The 19,426-nt window shown below is 40.9% G+C and overlaps 1 protein-coding gene across 21 annotated transcripts in view; it reads left to right on the plus strand.

Annotated features, from left to right (window-relative positions):
- The window catches only part of LIMCH1 (LIM and calponin homology domains 1), a 307,050-nt gene that overhangs the window by 225,370 nt on the left and 62,254 nt on the right, over positions 1 to 19,426 (plus strand). For 10 of the 21 annotated variants that reach the window (XM_032496570.1, XM_032496606.1, XM_032496578.1 and 7 more), the window contains exons 7-10: positions 2,338 to 2,533; positions 7,964 to 8,216; positions 9,215 to 9,481; positions 17,199 to 17,486. In XM_032496570.1, coding sequence (XP_032352461.1) covers positions 2,338 to 2,533; positions 7,964 to 8,216; positions 9,215 to 9,481; positions 17,199 to 17,486 — 1,004 coding nt within the window. Of the gene's footprint in view, positions 1 to 1,700; positions 1,969 to 2,337; positions 2,534 to 7,963; positions 8,217 to 9,214; positions 9,482 to 17,198; positions 17,487 to 19,426 lie in introns of those variants that run through there. The other 11 variants (XM_032496654.1, XM_032496663.1, XM_032496669.1 and 8 more) reach the window with 3 other exon arrangements.

Consider the following 19,426-nt stretch of genomic DNA (forward strand, 5'->3'; position numbering starts at 1 on the left):
ATTTATATATTGACATTTACATGTCAAATGAATACATAGTAGTGATAAAAAAAAAATCCTAACATTTTTTGAACGTTTATGTGTCAGGAGTTTTTCTGAGTGGTTTCCATGTAGTAATACATTTAACCCTTTCAGCAACCCTATGAGATAAATATTTTTAGCTCTATTTTACAGGTGAGAAAACTGAGATAGGGCAAGGTAAAATAACTTGCCCAAGATCAGACAGCTGATAAGGTGGAGCCAGGATTTAAACTCTCTGTCCATCTTCCCAGACCATAACCTACTCTAAACTGCCTCTTTTGCAACATGATCTAGGTGGTGATCTAGGCATAACAGTGTTTAGTGAAGGGACCTTGTCCAGGTTAGCATCTTCTGTGGAGTAAGGAGGCAGTTGGGAAAGGTGATGCTGATGGTGACAGCTATAACTACACCAAAGCTATCAAACGTTGTCGGGTTTTACCATTCAGTATTCAGAGACAGAGTCTTGTGTTGGAATCACAGCTTTGCTGATTACTGTGTGACCTCAGTCAAGTTACTCAATCTCTCTGATTTTTACTTTTTTCTTCTATAAAATGGGGACAATGCTAACCACATCACTGGGGAGGGGGTTGTGAGGATTAAATAATAGAGCATACGAAAAGCAACAAAGCATAGCCGCAGACATATCCTCAGTGTTCAATAACATTAGCCATTTGGCTTGTTCTCAGTGGGTAAATAATCCAAGATGATTACTTGCATTTCCAAAGAAATTAAATACAAAACCATATCCAATTTAGATGTATACTTTTCAGTTAGTCATGAGTTCTCCCTTTTCCTGCTAGTCAAGCCTGACTTTTGTACAAGTCCTGGTTAACTTTTGACCTACAAGTAAACTACCTTAATTTCCATAACTGGAATTTCTGCCTTCCTCTGGAGGGTCATGTCAGCTGTATTCACCCAGGCCATCTGACAACCTATTCTTCAGGGGCACTAACCAGGTCCTCGGTGTAGCAGCTGCAGGGTGCCCCTCTCAGCCCTGCCATTCCCCGCTCTCCCTTCTCCTGACGCAAAACCTGCATGTGCCTCGTGAGTTACAGCCACTCTGTCCCCACAAGGGTCGCCGCGCTGGGAAGTGTGTCAGAGGATCTGGTTAATTGATAGAAACAGCCGGCAGGGGTACTTCCTACAAAGGCACTGGCTCCAGTGGGCATATTAGTCAGTTTAGACAGTTTCCAAAATTGCTAACCCAAAACTATTTGTTGATTTTTCCTTTCTACTGGGAGTGTGGAGGGACCTGCCTGAGCATCCCAGCAAATCTGCAGTGGGACATTCCAGTCTCTGTGGATGTCATTCACAGCCCAGATTTTAAGCAACAGTCTGGGAGAGATTAAATTGAGGTTTATCTTTGAGTGACTGGAGTTATTTCTGTTTTCGTCAGCTTGGACTCTTGTAATTAATGCTAAGACACTGGCGGGAACAAGGCTTTTATTATAATACGAGGGTGAGGATGGCTTTGACTGACCTTTCTTCTGCTGGAGTTTCAGTGTTTTAGTATGTGCTGCTTGCGCTGGAAAGAATTTATAATCACAGGCTGTCAAAGACCGCCATTGTTCTCACTGCTCTGAACATGTGGGTCAGCCACAAGTGCTTTCAGCTCCCCCAGCGCCAAGAGCTGGCCGAGAGCGAGAGCATGCCTGGATTCTTCTGAGGCATCAGGAAAAGCATTTTGCATATTTTTCATTGCTTTTTTTTTTTTCCCCTTTCACTTTTTGCCCCAGAAAGACAGCTCCCTTTCAGAGCAGGAATTTCCCTTCAAGGTAGCAGGAGATGGAAGCATGCTGCTCCAGGATTTTACGGAACTGATTCTGCTGCAAAAACGAGTGCTGTGTGCATTAGCCAGACAGCATAAACAGAAGCAGTTGTGCGGCTGAGCTAGGGGCTGGGTCCCAGAACAGACATGCAGTTATGGATTCCGAAAGACGGGTCAAGGTTAAGGTTTTAGTTTCTCACTTTTGTTTTCATCTGTCATTGTATTCTTGTGAATCCAAGCTTGATGATCTTTTATCCTTACTTCCTTAGATTTTTGTTTAACATTGTGGAGTACAAGATGCTTGGGGATTTTTTTTTTTTTAAATATGTGTGATTTTCTGATGGAGAAAGTTGCAGCAGGGAAGGGTTGAAGAATGAAATGTTGGCTTGTAGATGATAACCAGTTTGGTAACTGGTTGCCGTAGCCTCTCCATACTGATTCTCTATGCAGGATTTTTTTGGAGACCACTGGAGATGGATTTTCCTGATATTTAAGCTCTATGTCTGCTGCTGTAATGTCCGTAATCCTTTCGTTTTCTTTTCAAACAGGAGACTGATGACATTGAGAGTCCTAAACGTAGTATTCGAGACAGTGGCTACATCGACTGCTGGGATTCCGAGCGCAGCGACTCCCTCTCTCCCCCTCGACACGGCAGAGATGACTCCTTCGACAGCCTGGATTCCTTTGGCTCCCGTTCCCGGCAGACACCTTCTCCAGATGTAGTCCTCAGGGGAAGCAGTGATGGTAGGTTTGAGCCTTAATGAACTGCACATCTTAGAATTAAATGTTAACAAGAGCTGCCTTGTCACCGGCCGAGAGATTGGCACTGGGAGGGCGGACTTCATACCCACCTTGGTGGAACCTGGGAACTCTAAACTGGTAGAAAAAAAATCTCTTAATGTTGTTTTTCGTGATCCTCAGAGTTTTGGTTGGCTTTGCCAGCAGTTTGTTTGAACCTTGCCTCAGTGAGCGTATCTTCTGTTGGAAAATGTGTTACATCATTCCTCCGTTGGTCTCAGTGAATCCAGACGCTGTGCAGACCATTAGCTCATAGAGTGTGCTGAAGGTTTATGTGCTCCAGGTATGAGGAAGGGAAATGTTTGAGTGAGTATCACACTGTATAAGTGAAAATAGATCAACTTCCAGCAAACTGGAAACACCCTGCACACACTTATGAAAGCTCTGAAGCTTGGGATTGTGAAACTTTAATTGGCACGGTTTGGGCAATCTGTTCGATGCTTATGATCCCTGACCACTGGCCAGAGCGATGCAGGTGGCCACTAATGTTTAGAACACAACCCAGACTGCCTGTTTTTCTGTGGCTGGATTTAATTTAAATCCCATGGATTTTATCTCACCTGAAAGGAATGGTCATTTGCCTTTACAAAAATGTATAGTCATGCAACCTGATGTAAATTTAGTGCAGATTTTCCAGAAGCTGTTTACTTTACTTATCTTGCACCTTTGTGCTTTAAGAAAGGACAGTGGTTTGGCTCTGTGTGTATCAACTTGCAGAAAGAGGCTAAGCCTGGTGGGGAACTTTTTTATTTGTTTCTATTTCTTTTTAATGTATTGCTTGACCGAAGCTAATATTTCTAGACACTTTAAGCCGTCTGTCTGAGATGAAAATTATCTTTTATAGCTAAAAGATCCCTTTCAGCTATAAAATGCTATGTTACCAAAATACTTGGGTATTTAATGTGCCCTGGTCCTGAGTTAAGTACTCGACCCCTGGTATCTCATTTAATCCTCAGCACAGAGGATGAGATGCTCAGTATCTTACTTAGACCTCTCACAGGGCTGTGAAACACTTCTTATCCATATTTTACAGATGAATATTTTACGGATGAATCTTGAAGATGTTCAGTAATCATCCTAACATTGTTAAGTGCCCAAGTTCAGTCAGTAAGTAATGTAACAATGTTAGTCTCAAAAAAGTGAGTCCAAAACTTATGCCCTTAAGGCTCATTTACCCACACTTCTTTCTGTTTGGCTAGTAGATTTTTCAAATTCTACAATGACTGAACTAATGCTTTTGTTTGGTACTTAAACTTTCCAACAAATAGATTAGCCTCAGGGCAACATAGTATGTGACTCCTAAAGAATTCTATGGTGCATTGTGAACTGCTTGAAAAACATTTCTAAAATTTTACACGACGTCTTGAGTACCACCCACAGTATTAGAAGTTTCAATACCAACTGCATGATCTAACTGAGCTTTAACATAACTGAAAGGGAGATTTACTGTTATAAAACATATCTTAACCAAACTGCTTCATCTATGTTATTTTGATTGTTTTTAAAAATTATTATTGTCTCATCCTAGTTTTTAATAACCAGTAATATAGATCCTTTATTTATTCTGTCACTAGCTTTGAGGGGTTCAGAGTTTATAATGAGCCACATCTTGAAGGCATTTGAGGTGGTCGTTACTAATATTGTACTAATATGTGCTGAGGCACAATTTCACTGCAGTTAAGATGATAAGTTAAGAGTCTTTTCATAACCGTTTTTTTCCGTGTAAAGTAAAACATGAAATTGAGCTTCACAGAACACCATCCATGAAACACAGAGTTTGCCCCAATCAGCCTGATACCTTCAGGCTTATGTTTTGGTAAACTAATCAAGATGTAATGAGGTTTTAAAGAAAAACAACACTTTTTTAAAAATCTGCCTTAGAAAAAAGTGAGATAATTTTATCCAAATAGATGTTATATTTCGTTAGTTTATGGTATATTTTTAAGAGATGATAATCAAGAAGATTGCTAGTCCTAGTAAACACTTCCAAATTTAGAAGAACTTTTTTTTTTAATTATTGAAAATTTATTTTCTAGGATTCACAATCAATTAGGGAAAGTCTCACCATGAAATTTTCCAGTTCTATTATTGGGTCAGTATGGAGAGTTTTCATTTTATTTTTATGGAGGCCCACTCACCCATTCAATAGGGACAACCGAGAGTCACATCAGGGAGTGCCGTGACTCTGTGCGTTGACATGAGAGCCATCTGGTAGGGAGGCTGTGAGTCCCAGGGTCCATTCAACCAGTCTGTCTTGCTAGATAGGTGCCCCGTTCCTCCTTCACCTTCACTGGCGTTCCTCCTGACGCCACTAATGGGCTTCACTGAAGAGGAGGTACAAAAACCTTCCACTCAGGTACTTTCAAAATTAAGAATGTATGTTATGAACATAATGCATTTTGTTAAATGAGTATTCTTATCTTTTATATAAATGATGAGATAAGGGAGAGAAATAAGAAATGAGAGAAATTAAAGTGCTAGAGGAAGGTGGAAAAGCAAAGGATGGCGGTGTATGTGGCCAAGATACGTTAAAAAGAAAGACCCCTACTGCTGGAAGGGAGAGACACGTAGCCCTGGGGAAAGGAGGGGTCAGACTTTGATAAAAGGGTGTCTTTATCACCATGTGCAATGTTGGGCATAGATGGAGAAGCCACCCTAGTACGTTTTCATGTTTTCAGGAGGAAGTCAAAATCCTTCAAATTCTTGGCCTGAGATAAGAAGCGTTCCAACACTTTTGGAAAGCGGATTGCACCAGCCACTACTTGGGTGCTTTATGCCAGCTACTTTAATCCCCTTGACAACTTATGAGCTGTATTATCATCTCCTCGTTTCCAGTGAGGACCTGGAGGTACACAGGACTTAAATTTCACAGCAATTACACAGCTAGTAGAAGCTGGAGCTGAAATTAGACCCTGGTCTCTAAGTCCAGCGGGCTGCTCCTCTTGTAGCTGAGCCACTCTGCCTCAGGGCATCTGCAAATGTAACTTTTCTTGAAGTGTCTGTTGAAGACATTCACTAAGAGTAATTGGGGGGAAAAAAGGTGATCAGTTTGTGTGTTAAACAACCTATTTTGAGACTCTCACACAATATATTATGGATAATATATTTTTGGATATTATACACAGATAAATTTCATAGATTATAGGATTTTTAGAACCAAGGGAACTGAGACAACTCTAATCCACGACTCAGCCTTCATGGTTGATTGAAGAATCATTTTCTTGCATTCATTTATTCAGTAAAGTGCAGTCCTTCCACTGGTCAGGATGCTTTAAGCAAAGGACATTTTTCAAGAGAAGTGTGTCACAGGGAAATGTTGGCCTGGAGTCTGGAGAAATTGGAGTCTTGAGCTGTTACTTACCAACCGTGGAGGAGGGGCTCTTTTGGCTTCTCTGAACCTCTGTTTCCATCTCTGTAAAATGGGGATAATATCAAACAGAAAACAAATCCAAGCTCTTGTCAAGGTAAGGTTGTTTATAAGGCAATACACATGGGGGCTCTAAATATTTTATTATGACACCAAGACAGATGTACCTGATAAAAGGCTTGGGGTGGGAAGGGAGCTAAGTTATGAATCAAAAACCAATGAGCAATGAAATGGTCAAAACTTCAGAAGGAGGGTTGAAAGCGAGTGGCATGAATAATTCATAAACTGAATATTTCATCTGCAACAATGAACAACTTGTTTATGGTCAATGCTTTTAACTTTTACAGTCTTTTTAAAGCCATCAAATCATTTAATCTCCAGGGCAAGTCATTTCATTCCTATTTTTGCAGAAAAGGACAGGCAAGTGTATTAGAGACAAACCTGGGCGCCCACAACTCATGAGTGACAGATCAGATACCAGAACTAGTCAGCGCTTGTTAGGCAATTACTCTGGGCCAAGTACTCCACCAATAGCTCTACATGTATCTCATCCTCCCAACAGCCCTGCGAAGTAGGTGATATTATTATCCTCACTTTTATAGGTTGGGAAACTGGGGCTTGGAGTGGCCAGGTGACAAATGTCAAAGTAGCATAGCTGGTGAGAGGCAGAACTCAAAATCAAGTGTGTCTGACTTAACCCCCCTGCACTACGCACCCTGCTAAGCGACCACATGTCTTGACTCGGTTTAAGGTTCTTTTCACAAATGTAAATAGGTCATTTTGTATTTGCTGTCAACCGAGTTGAATAACCTATTCATAATGCTCTCATTGATTAAGAGCTTTCAACCAGCATTCAAATGGCGGCTGCCTGTAATGGTAGTATGTGTTTTCATGACAGCTTCGCTCTAATGGATGTTAGCAATCTGATGAGATGAGATTCAGGAAACAAGGATGCAGTATAAGTAGTGGGGCTATTGCCCAACAAAAGACTGATGTTGGCAACACTGAATTCCTTTGCATTGTCTAAAACACTCTGTAAGCCAAACGAATTCAGTGATTCATCAGCTCATTTGAGGATGCCCACTGTGGGCAGAGACACTGTGATAAGTACCATGGAAGATGTAAAGCCCCTGTTCTCAAAATACAAGGTAGAAAGCATAATGTACCAGAAAGAAAAACTAGATCATCGGGCCATAGTGTTCACAGGCAAAAAAGATTGCCTCCAGCTCTGACTACCAGGAAGGGCTCCGATGTAGAGGAATATGTGTTTATTTATTTATTTTTAATTAAGTTTTTTGTGGGGGGCGTAATTAGGTTTATTTATTTGTTTGTTTTTCAACAGGGGCACTGGGGGTTGAACCCAGTACCTCGTGCATGCTAAGCACAGCCTCTAATACTGAGCTATAGCCTCCCCCGAATATGCATTTATTATAAGTGAAGCCACTCCCTGGAAGGCAAGCCCTTGGTGTAATCCGTATTGATCATTTTTCTAAATTCCTGTAGTTCTTCTGTGTCTGTGCTTCTTGATTATAACTAATATTCTCCAGGTGTTTCATGAGTCTGTTAAAAGTATCTCAAAGACAAAGGATTACAAATCCTTTAGAATTCTTATGTGTCAGACTATCTAGCACGGTGTAAGACATGCAGCGACAGGTGCCGAGTAAACACTCCACTGGTAGGTTCACGTTTTTCCTTTTGAGAGTTGCAGGATCTGAATGGGGTGTGTAGTTCTATTGCAGCTGTGTTGCTAATTGTAACCCTTGGCTACAACCAGGCTTACTTTTTTTTTTTTTTAATTTGACTTTTTTTTTTTTCCTGATTAGAATTGAGAGTTTTTCCCAGAATAGACTAATTTAGCCTGAGACTTTAGATTTATTAAGTGAATAATTTAAGGCAATAATCCCCGGAACCCACAGATTTAACCACATCCCCAACACTGCAGACTTGCCATCTGGAACTTGATGGCTAGCCCAGCACACTTTCTCAGCACCCATCCTCTCTCTTCCCAGGGAGAGGAAGCGACTCTGAACCTGACTTGCCACATCGGAAGCTGCCAGATGTGAAGAAGGATGACATGTCTGCGAGGCGGACTTCCCACGGTGAGCCGAAGTCCGCAGTGCCTTTCAACCAGTACCTCCCCAACAAAAGCAACCAGACAGCCTACGTCCCCGCGCCGCTGAGGAAGAAGAAAGCAGAGCGAGAGGAATATCGGAAGAGCTGGAGCACTGCCACCTCCCCCCTGGGAGGGGAGAGGCCCTTCAGGTAAGGCCTGGGCTGCGCCGCTGCCATCATGGCTGGTGCTACAGGAGCACGAATGAGCTCAAATAGCCATTTAGAACTTTGGTGTGAGGTTACAGATGGAGATGGGCAGGATGGATCTTAGGAGAGAGATTGTCATGATAGGATATAAGCTTCGTGAAGGCACTGAGAACAGTGCCTGGCACACAGTAGGTATTCAACAAATACTTGTTTAATGAGCAGATTTTTGAAACCAGCTCTATTGACAGGACACTGAGAACAGATCTGTCATCCACGTCCTTCTCGGGAGACTGTTGGACTCCCACTCTTGTTAGATTAGATGCAGTAAGACCTTTTCATCTAGATGCAAGCTTATCAAGATTTAAGCTCAAGCATTGTGGAATGGATGCGTGAACATGCTTAAGAGTCACATGTCAAAACAGTCATAATAAAATGGAAGACATATTGGACTTCTCAACTCTTCAGAGAAACAAGCAGAATTTCTCTCTAATCTCCGATTATGTTTTCATATTTATTCATCAAGTATGTATTTATTGATCATCTACTATGTGCTGGGTGCTTTTAGGCTTTGGGGACCCAAAGGTAAATAAGATAGAGTCCCTGCCTTCAAGAAACTTATAGTCCAATAAAAGAAACTTAGAGTCTGCTCTAATCCTGTTAGCAAAACCACCCTGATCATTGTATGGTTATTCCTTGGAGTCCACCTGTATATCTATGGTTTTCCATGGAGTAAACATTTTATTAAAAGCTATAATTCTTGAACAAAACATGGATCCTACCTTTCTGCCAGAGCTCTTAGTCAGTGTCGAGATAATGATGCCTTGTGTTAATCAACACACGGGTGCATTTCATTTTCTTCCTGTCACCAGGACCGTATTGCATTCTATGACCCCCTTTATTTTTTTAAGTGGAAGTAATATCAGGATGAGCAGGAGATGACATGTGATCTGCTCCCCAGCCCAGTCTGTTAGTTTGGTCCCTTATGTTGTCCAACTCACTAGCTATCCTGAAACAATAGAGGAAGAGGCAAGTGAAGTGGGGTCTCCTTGTGAAGAGGACCCTGTCGGCCAGATGGACCCTGGTGGGAAGCCTCCTGAAGGTGGGTCAGAATCTCCCAATGGCAGTGGTAAGGAGCAGCCTCCTCCCGAGGGTGCTGTGGCAGCACCAGCTCCCAAGTCTGAAGAAAAAGATGCTGCTGAAATCCAAAAGCGCAGAAGGCTAGAGCAAGCTGGAATCAAGGTCATGCCAGCAGCACAGCGCTTTGCCAGGTTAGCTCTGCAGGCCAAGGGCTGGCCTGGCTGGCTTCGTGCATGTCTGGGGGTTTGGAATCTGTCTGATGTGATGGAGTTTCCATCTTGTTCTCCCACTTCCTGCTTTACCCGTTGCATCATTATTTCCTACTTGGAGCAAAGAGGCATAGCTAATAGTCTTTGCCTTCGGGCCTGTCTCCATTGAGTATTTGTTTATTGTGAATGGAGATGATGAGTGAGCTTCGTGCTGCTTGAGTAGACTTTGTCCTAGTCAGTTTGTGTGGTCGGTCATTTGCGGGCTGCAGGATTTACCTAGCAATAACATCTTATTTTTCAATTGTTTGTGGCTTGTTAATTTTCACACTACTCCTAAATGGCTCTTATCTTACTTTACACGTCACTTGAAAAGAGTTCCTTTGGAATGGGGAGCACTCTCTTTAGAAAGAGTGGCTGGCTTACAAAAATCCACTTACTTTCTCTGTCCCAAGGGACTAGTAAGTAAGATTAGGTTTATTTGACTCATTTTCTAAAGCATGTTGATTCAAAAACAAAGAATGGAGTAATTACTTCTCTTAATTGTAACAAAGGCACTAGTATACAGTCCTGGTGGCCTCATATTACGTGTGAGATGGAGACCTTCAGCAATCAAAGTCACAGAGAACTATAGTTCTGCAGTTCTGTGTAGTGTTTTGGGAAGCTGATTATTTTTTCTCACATAATAACCACAAAGATCCTAACAAATAAAAGTGAGACCAAAATTTATTTGGCAAACTGGAATTTATAACAGTTTGACAACTGAAATTCCTGTACCCCTTTCTGTTCCATTTAATCCTGAAATGTGGGTGACATACCCATTTTCAAGCACAGTAAACTGAGGACTGGTGAAAGTAAGTTACTTGGCAGTCTCAGAGCTGGTTACCACTGACCTGGTGGCCAGATTCAGATGTTCTGACCACAGCCCCACAGCTGCCTCCCACACATCTGACGGAAGGTCTTCCGTTTCTCTGTACAACTCCCTGTGTGGTTATTGCTGTGGTCTCGGTCTTCACTGAAAGTTCCAGCTCTGACTTATATGGATTTAATCTTAGAGTAGTTTTGTATTGATTAAAAAAAAAAAAACCCAAGGATATACTTCTTCCTGTCTGTGGTATCCCACAGATAGGCATGTCGGTCTTAAACATGTATGTGCTTCCAGAAAGCTCAAACATAAAATTGTGCTTGTGTTGTAAACCTCACTCTGAGTTTCTGAAATAATGAGGAGTAATATCATAGAATCTTAAAAACAGAAATACATCCAAATATTCTTTCAATTTGGGTTCAGAGACCTTGTCAGACATTTGCTTTTTCTACATCATTTAAGCATCTATTGTATCAGAGAGCAAAGATGCTAGGAATACAAAAGTGAAGTATATTCTCTTATCAAAATTTTTCAGACTTTTCCTGCTTCTATTTTCAAATTTAAGGCACAATGGAAGCAAGTGATAAGTGATATAGACAAATGTATGAATTTACAAAAAAATTTAATCTTAATATCCTTGATACACACACCTTCATTTTTATCACATCCGTGACGTCTTTAAAACTGACCCAAGATGCCATCATCTTTATGATGTATTTTTTCTTGTTTTCTTGTTATTTTCAAAAATCGCCAATCCCCTTGATTTTTAAAATCCCATTTTAAGAAATTGATTTTTCCATAATTACTAACACTTTTGAATATCATGTCATATGGAATGGCTACTCCGGTTTCTTCTTCTACAAATTCCCTCATATCCTTTGCCACTTATTTTTTCATTAAAAAAAATATTGTGGTAAGAACACCTGGCCTGAGAGCTACACTCTGAACAAGCCTTTAACTGTACAGTGTAGTATTACAGATACAGTGTTGTACACCGAGTCTTTAGTGTTTATTCCTCCTGCTTACCTGAAACTTTATGCCTCCCTCAGCCCCTGGCAGCCACCATTCCGCCTTGGATTCTGTGTATTTGAGTGTTTTAGCTACTTCGTGTAAAAGCTGAATCATGCAGCATTTTTCTTGCTGTGACTGGCTTATTTCACTTAGATTAACGTCCTCAAGGTTCATCCATGTTGTCACATCTTACAGAATTTACTTCTTTTTAAGGACGAATAATATTCCACTCTATGTATAGGCCACCTTACCCTTATCCACTCATCCCTTGACAGACACTGAGGTTGTTTCCACATCTTGGCTATTATGAATAACAATGCAATAAAACGGGAGTGCTAAGATCTCTCTGGGACCCTGGTTTCCACTCTTTTGGATATATACCCAGAAGTGGGATTGCTAGATCACACAGTAGCTCTATTTTTGACTTTTTGAGGAACCTCTGTACCATCTTTTAGAGTATCCAAAAGAGCAAGGGGAGACAAGTGAGGAGATACTTTAAGAGTATTCAGCACACCCAGGAATCATGGTGACGTAAAGACAGGAAGAGAGAAGAGACTGATAAAGGCTGGGGTTTCCGTGAGTGTACTGTGCCTCTTCAGTAACAAGGGGATTTATTTTCTAATTAAACTGTGCAATCTTTTATGGCAACTCCCCGTCTGTGTAAAAACCTAGAATCACGGTTAATTGACATATGTAGTTCTAATTGACGAATAGCATATTTGTGTGGTAATTTTTACTCCTGCCCTTGTTCCTCTTATTTGGCTTAATTTTTACATATTTTGTCCACATTAGCTCTATTAAGCAAAGATTTGCAGGTCAGTTCATGTCTGCTAATGTCAGTTAGTGTCACATCTTAGAGCTACTGACTTAACGTTGAAAACGGCGTTCAGGAAAATCATGCATGTTCCCCCAGAACGTCCCCAATAGCAACACAACACAGCTGCTCCGAACACCCAGAATTCCTTGGTTGGACAGACTTCTCAGTTGCTGCTCTCTCATAAAAGTTTTACACATACATGGTACTAGCCTGGCTTGTCTGTGTCTTTGTCACTTACTTTTTGCAGCCCACAAGAGAGTTGAGAGTCATTCTAAGTTTATCCACATTTGGGATCCTGCTTTTCATGTGGCAGAAAGTAGCTTAACTGGAATGAAATGCATATCATGAAGAAGAAAAAGATTCTTGGTGTCTGGAAAATAATATAAAACATTTAAATGTGCTGATGTCTCTTAAAGCATTTTAACTTCAGTCTCCTATCTTTGCCATCCAGATGAATTCTGGCCACCACATCTTGGAACCCAACAAGGGGCCCCAGATATTTCCTGGGGCCCATTTCTTAGCTGGGAAAGTCTGTGTTTGCAGAGATGGTGAGAGTATGAGCCCTAGGCGAGGAAGGCCGGCATATAGACGAAGAATAAGGCTTCACGTTTGCAGGCTGGCTTTTGGTTGTCGATGTGTCCCAAGTATTCTCAAACACCTCCTTGAATTATTTTTAATACAATATATAAAAAGGAGCAAAAATGCATGTTATTCCAATTTCACATGAGTTTAGGAGCCTAGAAGTCCCAAGCTTCTTGTCCAAGAATATATTAGGGGGTATCTTAGCACCAAGGGACAGAAAGTAGGTCTTCTTAATAAATATGTGGAGTTAATATTTATTAAAGTTGCCATTGAAGTCAAAAGTATATAAAGTACTTTTTCTTCTACTTTAGTTTATGATTTAAGTTAGCCTAATTACACTCCCTTCCCCCCAGTATGAGACTCTGCCAAAGAAGCCAAGATTTCTGTGTTTAAGAGGATAAAATAAGAACCAAGATTCACTTCCCCTGAATTAAAATGCCATGGAGATTTGAGTTCCCTGACTTGGTGTTTCCCATTGGAAAAGTAAACTTTTTTTTTTTAACTGAATTATAGGTTTCATGTGATTGGACTTCTTTTCTAATTGTTTTCATATGTTTCAGCACTCAGTCTTTTCTGCGAGTCTGTGGATCTTCTCAACCACATAGTAATTAATTACAGAGGGAAAAAAAACCCCTCCAAGGAACAATAGACATTTTAGAAACCTTTAGAGGAAGAGCAGATGCAGCTAAGTGCCAGACACGTATTCCTCTGTACCCCACCTTTACCAGATGCCTGGGTCGCTGATTGTTGCCGCACAGATTCTTGGGGATCAGGGACCCGGCAGACACATAACTTGCATGAACCTCTGTGACTCTGAATGGAGCCGCCCTGTTTGGACCCTGGGCGAACAGGGAGGTTTCTGGTGATGCCCGTGATAGTCCCAGGAGACCTAACAGGCTTTTCTGGAGAGCCTGGTTTCTTTCAATAGAGCAAATTGACTGCCAATCTGAGCTAATTGTTTGTGTGTTGCCAAGTTAAAAGGAGGTGAAAGAAATGCCAGCTCTTCCTTAGTTTAAATCATTATCTCATTCACTTTGAAATATATAAGCCTTAGAAACTTTGAGACAAGGGCTTTTCTTTCCCCTCACCTGTCTAGAGCCCACAGTCTCTCCTACAAAGATAGCCTTACTTGTTTTGGGACGGCGTTGCCAGGTTGGAGGCAGGGCTTGGCATTTCTTGTTTCACATTGGACTGTATTCCTTCTAAGTAAAGCACTGAGCTGGGCCCATTGAGCAACCCTTTCTTCCCAAGATAACTCATCTATGAATGACTCAGAAAAAATGAAAAGTGCCAAACCTCCCCATGAATATCAAGCCAGAAAGCCAGAGTCGGTCACTTAAAGTCACTTACTTTACCTAAGTTCAGATGACTGGAAGCAGAAACCTCAACATCCTGTCTGCAAAATGGGCATCATAATTCTGATCTTGCAGGGTTGTCATGAAAGTTAGTATTTCTGAAATATACTAGCTGTTCAGAGAGTTGTAATTATTGAAAAACAAAGTAGAATATATTGAAGCTTCACAGTAGACTGCCCTTAAGGTCATTCAAGAGAGAAAGGAAAGCACGTTATAAAAGTCATGTAAGGGGGCAAGGTATAGCTTAGTGGTACTGTATGTGCCTAGCATGCACAAGGTCCTGGGTTCAACCCCCAGTACCTCCATTAAAAATAAATAAATAAAAACCTAATTACCTCCCCCTCAAAAAATTTTAAAATAAATCTAAAAATTTTTTAAAGCCATTTAAATATTTTGCTAACTAGACACCTGTAAACACAATCCTACACATCTGCCTTACACACATTATGTATTACTTCATGGCCAACAGTGCCAGCCCTGAATTTATTGCATTATATTTTTTCTTTCTCTGAGTCTGCCTTGAAGCTCTGAATTTTCAGGATTCAAGCAATTAGCAGAAAATCAGTCATTATGATTGTTTTTTCAAGTAGGCAGGGAGTGGCTTTAAGTGGCCAATGATATGCAAAGCTTTCTTCACTTCCTTTTTTTAAGTCCACATATCTAAATTGAGATCTCTTGAAATGAATCCTGCCCCACTGGGCATTTAGCCTGAAAAGAAACACCCCAGGGATTTTGTAGCCTGGCTGGACTCACAGGATGCATAAGGCACTAGATTCTCCCTGCTCAAATTGGCATTACAAATTGGCCTGGCCATTTGCATAAATGCATATGTTTTATTCCAAAGAATTCTGCCTGAATTGGGAGAGACTGAAACCCAGGACCCTTTGTTAAAAGTGGAAGGAGTGTTGTTTTTGGACTTGAGAGCTCTGAACTCAGGGTCTGCTCCCTTACTGAAATAGGAGTCAGATCAGCTGAGATGAGATAATGAGTTTGAAAGGGCTTTGTAAACTGTAAAGTGCCGTGCAAGCATTGTAAGGTATGATTAGTTAGCATTCCACTGTCCTTAATCCTGGCTGAACACTGCTGTCTGTAACCAGCAAAGCAAATCACAACTCCATTCTAAGCACAACTCACAGGAGCCCTTTATTTAATAACCAAAATACTTCTCTTTCTCCTTCTTCCATGGTAATGATAAGGCCTTATTTTTTGTATGACGTTCTGCTTTCAAAACTGTTCCCAGCCATGCCCTTTGTGTAATAGTACAGTATTATGAACAGGACCTCTGGAGCCAGTCTGCCTAGGTTTGAATTTTAACTTAAGCAGGGACACTTTGACCTTTGGCAAATTTCTTAACCTTATCTCAGTTTCCACTCTATGAAATGATCATGCTAATAACACTAGCATTGCAAGGCTAGTATTATGATTTGAATTAACACTAGAAGGAATTCTAGCACATGGTGTAGCTCAATAATAGTTAGCCACCTTATTTCTCATCATCAATGTGCTTTTTAAATAATGCATATTCAAAGAGATTAATTCAATGGCAAGTCATTTCTTACTGACCATTCTTTATGGCCACAGCCAACCCAACACCAGTTGATTCTTGCCAGACTTGCTGGCTAAGGAGGCCGGGAGGAGAGTGAGCATGGTTCAGGAGTGGCCAGGCAGGAGACCAAGAGCTAGGTGTGCAACTCAAAGGGCAGGATTTCACCTACCTCCAAATTCCATATTTTAAAATTTTATTGAAAACAGTGGGCAGCAGGGAGAAGGAGTTTTCTGGACATGACTTATGATGGTTTGATTTTCCAAAAGTCAGAGGGAGTGAAGACCTGCCATCATCACAAGATGATGGCCTCCTCTGCAGCAGTACAGGCTGGAGCAGCAGACAGCAGGCCACCTGGTCAACCAGAGTAGATGGCATTTCCTTGCTCATCTTACTCTTAGCCCAGCTAAATCCTCCCATCTTCATTTCTGAAATGACTTGTCCCTTAAGAATTTACTCCTAATCCTCTGTCAGAAATCAGATACAAAGTAGGTGAGCTTTCTTTAGAAGTCAAGATGTTTTATTTACTTATCATCTTTATGAACTGAGAAGATAATAAATAATTTTTAAAACAAGTTTCATCATTTTATTATGACTTAGAAGTAAGGCTGATCTTACAAGTAAGGGGGAAGAGTTCGTTTGAATGGCAGATAGACGCTATCAACTGTATTCTACCCCACCCACTCCCAGTAGAAACGAAAAACAAAACAAAGCATAAAAAGTCCTGATATTCCAACATTAAACTACATTTCTCTAAGAATTTAAAGTTTAGGACCTTCAAGATTTCTTTGAAAATGGAAAGAGCCCTAAGCAAACATTTTGGCAAAATGTCTTAACACCATTTACTTAACATCTAGCATATGACAAAGAATAGCTGAGAGGTGGAGAGTCATTGGGATAGAAGATGGAGAAAGGGTTGCTGATGGGAGGGTGCAGGGCAAGGTAAGCTTTTGTGCCTTGGGTTCATCCTATAAATGGTCATAAACTATTCCAGATGTTTCAGGTCAGCTCAGTGCAGAAAGACCATCCTTACACCTTGCAGTCTGGTACACATTCTAGGTGTGCTGCCACATTGCTGCATTCATTAGCATTCCCCCAGATCAGTTTCTTAGTGGCTCAAAATTTTGCCCTGATCAGTCAAAAACAAATTGAGTACCTACTGGGGTGCATGACTCATGTGCTAAAGAAAAAATAACAACAAAATGCTTCTTACTTTTCCCCATCTCATGAAAAGAAAGAATTCAGATTGTCACTTTCAGAGCCATTTAGGATCCTGCCTTTCTGACGCTGATGAGGTCCTGTTAGATAAATGAATTTTGAGTATTGTTAGTAGCTGGCTAAATTCAAAGTTTTGAATCCCACCCTAACTATGCTGCAACTCTGGACTAAAGTAATAGACAGATGTCATCTGGACTAACGATATTAAGAAGACCTTTCACTAACAAGACAGTTGCCTGCCTGGAGATGGGGATTTAAGAACTATTTTGGTCTGATCACCTGTGGAGTTCCATTTAATTTTGCTCTATCAGTCAAAAGCTGTTAAGTGGTAAGAAAGAAGCTGTTCAAGATATTATCCTTCGCAAAGAAAACCAACATGGCAAAGACTCCGAGTCAGAAGATGAAGCTGCAGGTCGACTGCCTGATCTTGAGAAAGATGACTTTGCTGCCCGGAGAGCAAGGATGAACCAGCCCAAGCCAATGGTGCCACTGAATCAACTCCTCTATGGGCCTTACCTGAAAAGAGAGGCAGAGAAATCAGACGGCAGCAAACAACCCTCAAAGGGAATCTCAGGAAAGAAAAGTCTAGAACATAAAAGGTGTGCACTCTATGTGTGTGTGTATGAAACAGAGAGTGTAATTAGGAGGTGATTTATATCAGAGGCCCCTGCACCCCATTCCTCTCTTTCCTGCCCTGATTACGTAATTGGTAATGGTGGTTTATTTTGAAGTGAAACTCCAGATATCCAATCTCCCCTAAGTGCAGATGGCAGGGAGTAGAATGGCCATGTCTAAAACAGGGTTGAATTCACCAATTAAATATGGAGCATCAGTGCTGTGTCTGGCGCATCACCACATATGGGGGCTGGTGTCACACACTGGCATTATTGGCATAAATAGACACATACTATTGCTGATCAGGGAACAGGAACCTCTCAAGGCTGCTCCAGTCCATCCACAGCAGGCAGAAACCATAGTTATTCCTTCGCTATGAGCTCTTCCCTCTTACTGGCCCCTTTCAGAAATTGGAAAGGAAAAAAGTGAGGCTTGCTGTTTCTTCCCTAACCCCAGCAAGATCACCTCAACATCTGATGATGGATATCTCTTACCAAAAAAACTTCTCCAATATACAACACACTTCTGTTTGTTCTGTCATGGAAATTATTTTTTAAGTGAGTTTCCTTCTCCCAAAGTTCTCCCATCCTCTTAATTAGGGAAAGGAAAATGTAATGAAATGTGATTTGGCCACTGATTTTTATCCTAAGAGGGATATGATTTCATTGAAGCCGTCAGCATGCTAAATGTCAGCATGCAGAGTCCATCATTCTTGTATTTTTCCTTATGTCAAAATCAGTTAGAGTTCACATCTTTACTATTTAATTGCCATATTGTGGCCTGTCACTTAAGAGGTTTGTATGTCTGTTGAGCTAAGAATATGAATATCTCAGCTGTGTTTCACACAATTCGAGTGGTTCTTTGGGCAGAATCATTGAGAGCAGTTTTTTATTGTTTTTTATATTTTTATTTAGGAGGTATCAGATACAAAACACATGAAAGGTCTCTGTACATAGAGCATGGGATTAGGGCACAGAAGACCTGGCACATTTTATAGGACATATTGTAGCTTCAGGAGGCTCTCGGCCTTTGCAGGTCTTGCTGGCATGCGTTGTCAAACCATTCTCAGGGGGCCTTGTGGGAGAGATCACTTTGTTGCAAGTGAAAAAAAGGCTTCTGGATAACAGACTAGCGTCAAGGCGTATTGATGAGGATCAGCAACTTGAGTTAGGAAAAGGAGTAGCTTTTGTACCTCCCTTTTTTCCTTTCTCCCGCATGCAATTTTAATTCCTAGTATTTCCAGCCCCATTTGTCTGTTGTCACCTGACTCTGTATTTGGGGACTTAGCTCTGGGTCTGGGACAGTCCATGACCTCTCTGGAGAGCTTCAAAGAACTGATGAAAAAAAAGAAGGCTCCCTGGTGGCTCTTTGCAGTGCCCTTCTGTGATCCCTTTCCCCAAACTGAAAGTAAATAGAAAATTCTGTAGCCGTCCTATTGGCATAGGCTCTGTAAATACACCAAGACATCCATGTAACAAAAGAATACCTCTTTGTTTTCTCATTTGGAAGATAGATTTTGAAAAAAAAAATGAATAGCCCTATTTATGTATATTTTTGAGACTTTCTATCTCAAGAAACATAGTTAGAAATAGGTTTTTAATGTGGTAGAATGTTTATGCATATAGATGCCACAGCTTTAGTTTAAATCACTATATTGTTAACATTAGCCATCTAACATTCACTTCTCAGGAGAACAATTGAAAATACCAGTTTTGGCTGTAATAAAGGTGAACCATTACTAATACAAGAACAAAGGGGTATTGACAGTGTGGAGCCAGGTAAAGCGAGGTTACCCTCTCCATTTGTTCTTCAAGTTTATATTAGCCAAACCTAATTAATGCTATCAGGAGGCAGAGACTGACTTTGAACATGGAAATTTTCTATTCAGAACTGGCCTAACCGTACTTTCTGGCAGTAGGAGGGT

The sequence above is a fragment of the Camelus ferus genome, chromosome 2, assembly GCF_009834535.1.
Source record: "Camelus ferus isolate YT-003-E chromosome 2, BCGSAC_Cfer_1.0, whole genome shotgun sequence".
NCBI lineage: Eukaryota > Metazoa > Chordata > Mammalia > Artiodactyla > Camelidae > Camelus > Camelus ferus.